Source organism: Notolepis coatsorum, assembly GCF_963971535.1.
Source record: "Notolepis coatsorum genome assembly, chromosome: 13".
NCBI classification, from domain to species: domain Eukaryota; kingdom Metazoa; phylum Chordata; class Actinopteri; order Aulopiformes; family Paralepididae; genus Notolepis; species Notolepis coatsorum.
The window spans coordinates 22,848,161-22,859,303 of record NC_140177.1 but is presented as its reverse complement, the minus strand read 5'-3'; the positions used below and the strand labels follow the sequence as shown (position 1 = coordinate 22,859,303).

General features: G+C 42.5%; 1 protein-coding gene across 1 annotated transcript; it reads right to left on the bottom strand.

The window, feature by feature from the left end:
• Positions 1-940: 940 nt before the first annotated feature.
• Positions 941-4,997, bottom strand: LOC311238691 (chromodomain Y-like protein). Its single transcript, XM_084326849.1, has 4 exons — positions 4,616-4,997; positions 2,976-3,232; positions 1,333-1,441; positions 941-1,059 (listed from the first exon to the last, which is right to left on the bottom strand). Exons 1-4 carry the CDS (start codon positions 4,986-4,988, stop codon positions 965-967), a joined length of 834 nt encoding a protein of 277 aa, XP_084182975.1. The 5' UTR covers positions 4,989-4,997; the 3' UTR covers positions 941-964.
• Between the last annotated feature and the right edge of the window lie 6,146 nt (positions 4,998-11,143).

Sequence of the window (11,143 nt, the reverse complement as noted above, 5' to 3'; positions counted from 1 at the left end):
CGGTGTGATACCAGAAGGAGGAGGAGAGTGTGTGGCGGTTGCAACTACCAGCCAACCAGGCATCAAGAAGGTGATATTTTCCCACTTCCTTTGTTAACACCAAGGAAACTATAAAAGAAGGAAGGGTCATCATGTCACCGTGTAGAGCGTGAACACACATTGGTTTCAAGTGTGGAAACTTTCAGTTTTTACGCCATTTGCTATTTTTACAACAGGCTTCAATAGAACTGGCACCAAAGTCCGACACCAAGCAGAGCATAGAGCGTGTTCTGACGTGATGACCCATCCTTCTTTTATAGTGTCCTTGGTTAACACCAGGATACAAGACGACAAACACTTTTCTAGGCCCACTTTATTTTTCTGGATTGGGTGAAAAACAATCGAGTTAGATTCAGTCAGATGTTAATATGAAGTGCTATATAAACAACTTCCCTGTCAGTGTCTTGTAGCCAAACATCCTCCTGGCAAACTGGCAAAGACTTGAGCTGCTGCATCACACCAGCCTAAGTAGATGGGGCCGGGTGATCGGACTGTGCCATTCTGCTACAGCCAGAGGGGTGTTCTCAGGAGCTGCTTCATCTACGCCACACCTTTTTAAAAAGGGGAGGAATGTCTTCTCTCCCCTGCCATTTACTATGGATTGGCCAGCATAGAAGAGATAGAGGAAGTGTCTCTTGGTCAGAGGAGCTCACGGTTACTTTAACCATGTTTTGTTCTGTTTAGTTTATCTATATTTAGACGCTAGTGCAGTTCTGCAGAATTTATATGCAGTTATACTTTCCCCCCCACTTTTGCTAGATTTTATTACCCATCTTAAATTGTGTAAATACTTGGGTGAATAAAACACTTTTCCACCTTCACCTGCTCTCCCAGTTGTATTCTTACCCTGGTCCTTCACACAAGTGTAGACTACCATCATCGATAGCCACGTGTGCTGTATACTGGGATGTAGCTGGTGAGCTTCTTACCTTCTGACGGAGGTCATAGAGCAGAAGCGTTTGGAGCCGAGGAAGGTGTGAGCGTAACCCATCTCCCCACAGAACTCACACTCCAGCATGTCTGCAACATTAGAGGCCCAGCTGTTATACACGCACAAACACAGACATTCGACACACACACACACACACACACACACACACACACACACACACACACACACACACACACACACACACACACACACACACACACACACACACACACACACACACACACACACACACACACACACACACACACACACACACACACACACACACACACACACACACACACACACACACACACACACACACACACACACACACACACACACACACACACACACCTCACCATCTGCTATAGGAACATCATCATTGTCCATTTCTGAGTCTGTAGAATCTGACTGCTCAGCATCCATCAGGCTGTCCTCAGGTGCTGCATCTCCATTGGTCTGTATCCCCTGAGAATCAGGAAGTGTGGCCTGCTGGTTGGTATAATTTTTTTTTATCATTCTTTCCAAAAGCAAAGAGGCCTAGAAGCGTGGCTAACGCTAATAGCGGGCATACCAGCGAGGCTAACTGCCTAAGAAAACGGGCACAGAGGCACTGAAAGAGGATTTCACCCATCTAATGAACACACTAGACTAGACAAATATCAAGATGTATCCATCAGTGGACCAATTGCATGCTTTTGCAGAGGACAAGAAGCCTTCAGTCGACTCCTTCAGACATTAAGCACCCCCCACAGCCCACATGGAATGATACAAAAAAATATATATTTCTTTTTGTTTGCATTCGGGGGGTAGTCGACTCACTGTTAGCTACTTCATATACTAACATCATGACTCACTTATCACTATTGCGCCCTACATACTGACATGACTCACTTATCACTGTTGCGCCCTACATACTGACATCATGACTCACTTATCACTGTTGCGCCCTACATACTGACATCATGACTCACATATCACTGTTGGCCCCTTCATACTGACATCATGACTCACATATCACTGTTGGCCCCTACATACTGACATCATGACTCACATGTCACTGTTGGCCCCTTCATACTAACATCATGACTCATATATCACTGTTAGCTCCTTCATAATAACATCATGACTCACATATCACTGTTAGCTCCTTCATACTGACATCATGACTCACTTATCAGTGTTGGCCCCTTCATACTAACATCATGACTCACTTATCACTGTTAGCTCCTTCATACTAACATCATGACTCACATATCACTGTTAGCTCCTTCATACTGACATCATGACTCACTTATCACTGTTAGCTCCTTCATACTAACATCATGACTCACATATCACTGTTAGCTCCTTCATACTAACATCATGACTCACTTATCACCGTTAGCTCCTTCATACTAACATCATGACTCACTTATGACTGTTGGCCCCTACATACTAACATCATGACTCGCATATCACCGTTAGCTCCTTCATACTAACATCATGACTCACTTATCACCGTTAGCTCTTTCATACTAACATCATGACTCACTTATCACTGTTGGCCCCTACATACTAACATCATGACTCGCATATCACCGTTAGCTCCTTCATACTAACATCATGACTCACTTATCACCGTTAGCTCTTTCATACTAACATCATGACTCACTTATCACTGTTGGCCCCTTCATACTAACATCATGACTCACTTATCACCGTTAGCTCCTTCATACTAACATCATGACTCACTTATCACTGTTGGCCCCTACATACTGACATCATGACTCACATATCACCGTTAGCTCCTTCATACTAACATCATGACTCACTTATCACTGTTGGCCCCTACATACTGACATCATGACTCACTTATCACTGTTGGCCCCTTCATACTAACATCATGACTCACTTATCACTGTTGGCCCCTTCATACTAACATCATGACTCACTTATCACTGTTGGCCCCTACATACTCACATCATGACTCACTTATCACTGTTGGCCCCTACATACTCACATCAGAATTGAGGTTGTTCTGTGTGATCTTAGGAGAGAGCAGAATGTGTGTAAAGCCCTGCTTCTTCACGACGGCGTCCCGGGAGCGATAGGCGCTCTCCGTCTGCCGGACGCTGAAGCAGAGTTGCTGGTTGCAGGCAGAACGCTCCTCCAGATGCCTTTTGCCAGCTCCCCGTGAGGCAATGACCTCTGACCTCACGGCACCATGCAGTCTGACCATCCTGTTGGCAGCAAGAGCCTCCATCAGCTTCGAGGTACCTGAGTGAGAAAGATGACAGACAAACCAATAGAACCGATTACGGTGATGCATAAATGAAATTAATTGTAGCTAGATTTTTTTTTTTTTAATCTTTTCCCTCCTCCTTTTTCCTCAGTTTTTCTCCCATCCCAATGTTAGTCGTTATGCCAATTCCCAATCCCCTTCCTGGTCGCTGCACACCTACCCCCTACGGTCGGTCTGGGAGAGTGGAGGCTATCACATGCTTCCTCCGACACATGTGTAGCCAATCAACCGCTTATTTTCACCTGGCAGCGCGGACTCTCACTGAGAGGGTGTAACGTGTGGAAGGATCACACTACCCCCCTTAGATCCTTTTCCTCGCTGAGCAGGTGCCCCGACCGAACTGTAGGAGTCGCTGTTTACAACAACCAGGACCCACCCACCAGCTTTCCCACCCCTAACACTGCCAATTGTGTTAGTATGAACGACCAGCCAAGCTGGTAGCAATGCCGAGAGCTGGGCTCGAACCCAGCATCTGCTGCACTAGTGGCGAGCGCCTTGCCCACTGCGCCACTTAGCCGCCCCTGTAGCTAGATTTCGAACCAGACCACAGCAAGGTTGCAAAATATATTTTCAGATTAATGCCACAAATTATGTTGAAAATGGTATTCAAGGGGGTGGGGGGCTATAACAGAGAACCTTACTATTCCATACATGCAATAGGCTCGTCCTACACTACCATACAGCAGAAATATTAGAACCTAATTCAATTTAATTAAAATAAACTACATTGCAATTGATATGCAAGTCCCCATAATGTACATGTCATCATCATGCTTCAAATGCACTACAGACAACATCCTCTTTGGCACATGTAGGTAGGTTAGCTTGCAAGGTACCAATTACTCCTTCATCAATCCAGTTGAAAACATGGCGGAAGCCAGTTAATTTAGATAATGAAACATGACCGAGTGTAACGGAGTTCGAGACGTCTGTGAAACTCACTCCTCGCTCTTGCTCAAATCGATAGCGCTGCTTCCTTCATGCTGGCAAGCACGGGACGTGTGGTTTGAAACCAAGTACAGGTTTCAACCAAGAAGAGGGAGCAAACATAATTTCTTACTAGCATGAATGACACCTGTAAGATTGGTGCCGTGACCCAGATCGCATAGTGAGCCCTGCCCTCAAAGTGCGGTCGCTGTTGTAATGTGTGGAGTGAGTTTAAGGGGAAGAAAGTAACTGAGTTGGAGAAGTCTTTTAAACTCACTCCTGAGATATACTGCCCTTCCTCCAAATCAAGAGTGTGCTTTTGATTTGACCAGCAGCCCGGCTACTCTTCATGCAGGCAAGACTCATGGTTGAAAACCAGGCAGAGGTTTCAGCCAAGGAGAGGAAGCTTAAATCCTTGCTAACAACCTTACCTGTGCCATTTAAGGTGTGTATCACTGCAGGTGTTATTGGAACCTGTGGAGGCGGCCAGGGGCTCTGCGACTGAACCCAGGGACGGAACCCCATGCGTGCCCTTTCCTCTCCAGCCCGCAGTAGCGACCCCTGGGGCTTCTTCAACAAGGCCACTCCCGGGGGCACCGAGTCTGGCCCCTGTCCTCCCGGCTCCAGACTGTAGGCTGCCTCGCTGGGCGACTCCTCTGAATCTGCCCTGGTGTTCATAGGGCTTTTAGGCACAACCACTTTAGAGTCCGAGTCACCCCTGTCCGGCAGAGGCACCCGACAAGGCCGTTTCACAGACGGCGGCATGTCTGCTGGGGTGGAGGGAAGGGGGTTTCCAGGGTTCATTAGTGTGGCCTCCAGGTAAACTGCTGCCGTTATCATTGGTACTTCCACGCGTGGAACGCAGTAAAGTGTCGTCTCTTTGTCTTTCACCGCGCAGACGGTTGATTTTGTGGATGCAGCTGGACAGGTGCGTCTCTGGCTCCCAGGTGTCCTGCTCCTCGCCGTAACCTCTCCAGCGAACCAAGTACTCAATCTTTCCCTTTTTATTCTTCCTTTTGTCCACTACTCTTTCAACCTGTTCAGGAGACACAAACACAGACTTTAGTTGTTGAGATTAAGCCCAGTTAGACCCTGAATTTTATTTCTGTATTGCAACAAAAGTGAACATTTAGTTGCCACTCACTAAGAATACCACTTGAATTTATGATTTTCATTGTTATTCCTATATAAAAACACAGTTGAATGAATGAATGCTCTTTATTGTCATTGTCACAAGAATGGTACAACGAAATTCTATATAACAGTTAAATCAGGATTTGAATCAGGATTATCTGATATCACAGCAGACAAACTGCTCCTAGAATTTGATTCAACTATGCCAAAGCAGCAGGGTAGATACAGTTGGAGCCTCGAAATTAATATGTGCTTGATTGATTGAAAACTTTATTAACAGATTACAGAATGGGTACAATACAGTACAGCTTAATACAAACAACTGCTAAGAGGATGAAGACCAAAAAAACACTTTTGTCTTGTTTACATAAGGGTCCTCCATTTTCAATTCATCAAGACATTTAGAGACATACAAATATACGGTACTCTACTAGCAAAACCTTTCCTCTTGGCATTCGTTGCATGTATGAACTCAGCATACTCCGTTTCCATGATGAATCTGTTTAATTAAGTCTGTGAAGTTTCCATTGTTGCTGCCACCGTTGCGTTGCAGATAGTACACTCGGCTGTGTCGTGTTATTCCACAAGTATACACGCGAGTCCTCTGTATTTGTTTGTGAGTGTCTTTATTCTGTTAGCTCCTAGTCTAACTCTGCCCCATGTACCTGTCCGTGATGCCAGTACAGTGGCCTGTACTCTGTCATATTATCGCACACACAAAGAGAGAACATCATAAAAAATAGAAATCAGAAGGGGAAGAAAATGTACATTCGAGGGGGTTGGGGCAGTGGGATTTTTTACATTTACCGGGGCCAGTTTCTAATTGCAGCCACCCATAGGTGCTCTTTGAAAGCGGTTTTGAAGGAGAGTAGGGATTCACATTCCTTTACGGCTGTTGGTAGGGCGTTCCACATTATTGTGGCATAGTTGCGAAACATGTTTAGTCCCTTGTTTGAGCCGAATCTGGGTTGAACGTGGTTTGTGGAACTCCCACTAGTGTTGTGGTTGTGGACTTCACTGACCTTTAGGAAGTATTTTGACAGGTACATGGGTATCTTTGTGGTGTAGTGTATCTTGTAGACCAGTGGTGCCCAACCAGTCGATCGTGATCGACAGGTAGATCGCGGACTGATTTCAAGTAGATTCGAGATAAAAATTCGATTATAAAAAAAAAAAAAAAAAAATTATATTTTTTTTTGCAAAATCAACTCTGCCTCTCTTTGTTAACTACAACAAGCAATGATGTTTGTTATTTAAGATGAGGTCGGACTCGGCACTGACAGATGTGTTCATTATGCTGCTTTTATAAAGCCTCAAATGACGGCTTACAATATTTCATGAAAGCAACGTGTTTTGTTTGTCTAAGATTTAAAAATGTTTAAACGTTAAAGCACTGACAAAGTTGAACAAAGTGCTGTACAAGTCCCACAACATTATAAAAAAAAATTATAAAAAGTATCTCGCAGCTTCGAATTAAAATCGAATCTCTGCCCCAAAGCTTCGAATTCCCAAAAAAAAATAGAAGGTCAGCCCTACTACGGATAGCTCATTATATCAACAGCGTTGTTGTTTGCAGGCTTGCAGCTGTTGGTTAGCTAGCTATCGTTCTCAGTTGGCTAACGTTAGCTACTAGCTAGCTAATACTGGCTTATCTTTTAATTCGCAATGGAATGGCTAGCTAACTAACTGTACAAATCGATGTGATTGGCTGAGACCGTAATTTGTATGGTTGGCTGGATTGGGGGTGGCCAGCTGGCTAGCTTTTCAATCAATCAAGCTGGCAGTTCGTAGTGCAGTAGCTGGCTGCATAGCTGTTGTATTGTGAGTTAAGGTAGCCAGCTGGCTGGCTGGCAGTTTGTGGTGCAGTAGCTGACTAGATAGCTGGCTAATGTTGGCCAATATAGCTGTAACTGAATGATGCTAGCCTTATGTGGTCTTATGAGTTTCAGTTCATAGGAAAATACTTTGACTATAATGGTCAGAAGTTAATTAACTGTATATACTCTCTTTTAGAAACTCTGTCTCTTAAACAGTACTGTATATCTTGTATGTCATAAATGGCTGGATGTAACAGTACTGTTTATCTGTATGTCAAATGTTATGATGAATTGAAAATGGGGGACCCTGATGTAAACAAGACGAAAGTCTCTCTGGTCTGCCTCCCCTTAACACTTTAATCGCCGTTGACGCTGGAACACGTCATTCCCCACCATGCTTATTCTGCCGATGACGCTGGACAGCGTCTTTGATATCAATATTTCAAAAATCTGAGATCGAAATCATATTTCTCCCACGGAGACATGAGATGTACTGGTGAGCCCCTATCAACTCTCTAACGGTTCAAGAGCGCCATCTGGTGGCCGATCGGCGGATCGCCCAGGGAAGAAACAGGAAGTGGAAGCTGGTGCTCATTTCAATTTGGTCCGATCACTCTGTAATAGTCCCAGGACTCGAGCTGATCACGACGGATAGTGATCCGTTACCAATAACTCGATAAACAACATGATTTGGACGTATATACTATTATACAACCTGGAAATGGATCGTGTATTTCTACATCCCATAATAGAAAAGATTCTGTTCCACGCTCATCTCCCAACGGCGAGAGGAAGCTACGGTGAGTTTCAGCGTTATTTTTTTAATGTCTTCTATACTAACTGCTCTAATGATCATATCACCCACACTAGATGAATGATATAACGTTGCCCACGGAATTATAAACGACCCCCCGCCCATCCGGTCAACATCAGATCATACGTAGTAACTTCTAGAAGTACGTGCAGTTGAAATTTTTTATCTCGTGCCGATTGCTATCAAACTGTATACAATCATCAACAATTAAAACTCTTGACTCTTGACTTGACTTGACTATAATGCATTTAGGGCTATAAATCACGTTCTGGAGAAAGCTGCAGAAAACGATAAAAACATACTTATACTTTAGACCGTATTTTAGTATGAATATGTGAATGAAAAAGTATAACGTTGCTACACCCTGAACAATAGATATAGGACTTTGAATGGGCCATGGTAATGTCAATTTAGCAATACAATTTAAAAAGTTATAGCCCTGCAAAGAAGGGGAACTTCTCCATGTTAAATAGGGCTGGCGAGGGATGGTAAATTATGAATTTAACCCCGGCGATCAAAGTGTTAACAATTGTGTGTATTGAGCCGTACTGTATTGTACCCATTCAATCAATCAATCAATCAATCTGTTATGCTTAACATGCAGTACTATTAACTGTACTTAATTTCTAAGATTAGATCATTTAGTTATTTTTAAATGTCTGATCTAAAGATAAACAAAGGGTTTTAAAAGTGTTATATTTATCTTCTCTTATAGTACCAGAGAGAAGCTGAGGACAATCGACCAGCAACAAAAGCAAAATGTAGTTAAAAAATATATATATATATTTATCTTTATTTTAAATTTTTTTACATTAAGATTTAACATTTTTCCCTGTGGTATCGAAAATGGTATCGAATAGATACTTTTCAAGGTATCGTATCGAAGTTCGAAATTCCAGTATCGTGACAACACTAGTGTGTTGTCAGTTGCAATGTGACCGCTCTGTTTACACATCATTCCTATTCCCTTTTAATTGTACATATCATTTTTGTTTTGATTGTATTGTTCCACTTTTGCTTTGGCAATGTAAACTCATGTTTTCTCATGCCCATTGAATTGAGTGTGTGTGTTGTCTGTATGCAGAGTGTGAAATAAATGAGTCATGCTGCCTGCATGCCCAACGTGAGAAGTTAGTCTCGTCATTCTTGTAATTGCTACACTACACCGTTACAATGATATATAAAATATCATATTATATTATATATCCATTCAATATGCACATGACAGAAAATATTATATGCCATATAATATGTTCTGTCATGTGCATATTGAATGGGTATTACTAATACTATTAATACTAATACTAGCCGAGAGTAGGTCAAATTTTGGCTGGTAAATTAAAATTAAAAAGTAGATCTTGGTTCAAAAAAGGTTGGGCACCCCTGTTGTAGACCATGCCCATTGCAAGTTGCTGTACTCTGTCGTCTACTCTAAGCCATCCTAGATTGTCAAAATGGGCAGGGGTATGGTGGGTTTTAGTCCAAGTCCAAGCAGTAGCCTGACAGTTTGTTTTGTGATGTTTGGAGCCTTGTTTTTAGGGCCTTTGAGGTGCTTTGGTACCATGAGGTGCAAGCTGCTTAAAATCTGCTCTGTGTATGGTATACAACATGATATCAAATTCAACCCTAAAAAGAGTGTTGTTATGATGGTGAAAACTAAGGAGGACCAGAAGCAAAAGTGTCCCTCCTTCTTGCTGTCTAGATGTGGTGAAGAGTATGCGATATTTGGGTCACAATATCACTGATGACATGTGTGATGATGATGTTGATGTGCAGCGCCAGTGCTGCAAACTGTATGCACAGGCCAATATGCTGGCACGAAAATGTTATACGTGTATACTACAGACAATGTAAAAATAAGCCTGTTCAGAGCCTATTGTACTCCATTTTATACTGCACACCTATGGTGTAATTATAGCACAGCAAAAAAAACTGCAGGTAGCATACCGTATAATGATGCATTTAGGATCCTCCTTAAGCTCCCAAGACGGACTAGTGCAAGCCATTTGTTTGTGACTACAAATGTCCCCACCTTCCATGCTCTGCTGAGGAACCTGATGTTTAAATTTGTGTCGTTTATTAGAGTAAAAAAACAAGATAATAGGTGCCATTACCATTAGTGATGTAAAACGAAGTGATACAAGGTACTCCTCTGATTTGTGGAAACATTGGAACCGATGCCTTTATGTATTTAAATTTTTATGTATTTTAATCTATGTTGTTGGCCTTGTTTCTTTTGTTATTGTATTCTTGTTGTTGTTTTGTATATGTGTAATATGGACCTTGAGTCTGAAATAAAGTCTTCATCATCATCATCATCATCATCATCATCGTCGTAGAAACCTTGAATGAGTGCTCCTGTTAGAGTCGTCAAGGTATTCTTATTTACCAGAGAGGAGATCCTGTACAAAAATATTGTTCATTGGTTGCCATTTTGTCACAGGAAAGATTTTCCTCTAGGATGGAACCCAGCCAGGTAGATAATTTCATCTTTCCTTTTTGACAATATTGTCACCCACTGTAACAGAGAAGCCGTTAGCCTTGCTGAGTTTACTATTTGATCCAAAGAGAATGGATATACCCAGGTGTAACCCACCTGTTTGTTATCAGCGAGCCAGGTGCAGATTCTACCGAGTTCAGAGCTGAGGGTTTTTTCAACCTGTAACTTGTTCTTGTCAGAGACCAGCAGGGCTGAGTCGTCCGCGAACAGGAACAAGTTGCCGTCACAAGCTGATGACATGTCATTTGCATAAATTAGGAACAGTAAAGGTCCTAGTATGCTTCCTTAGCTCACTGGGAGGGGGGGGGGGGGACAGTGTACCTGTAACTGAGGGGTACAATTCCCTGACTGTATTACTAGATATGATACTTACTACCACTACCTTTGTACTTAATATTCGGCCACCCAGTACTCGGCATAAATATATTATGATGAACACTGTCACGTAGATGAAACGGATCCAACACAAATGTACGAATTAGAAATAGGTCTTTATTTCTACACAGCGATGGTGTGTAGAGCAAGCACTTAATCAAATCAATCACATTTATGAATGGGAATTAGTATGCACTTTTATGGTAAGAGTATTCGTCGGTATATCAATAGAGAATGTCCAATCTCTGAAGGCGCAGGTGGTACATATACGACCTGGAATAGTTAAGGAATAACAGCAATGATACTTTAATGATTATAG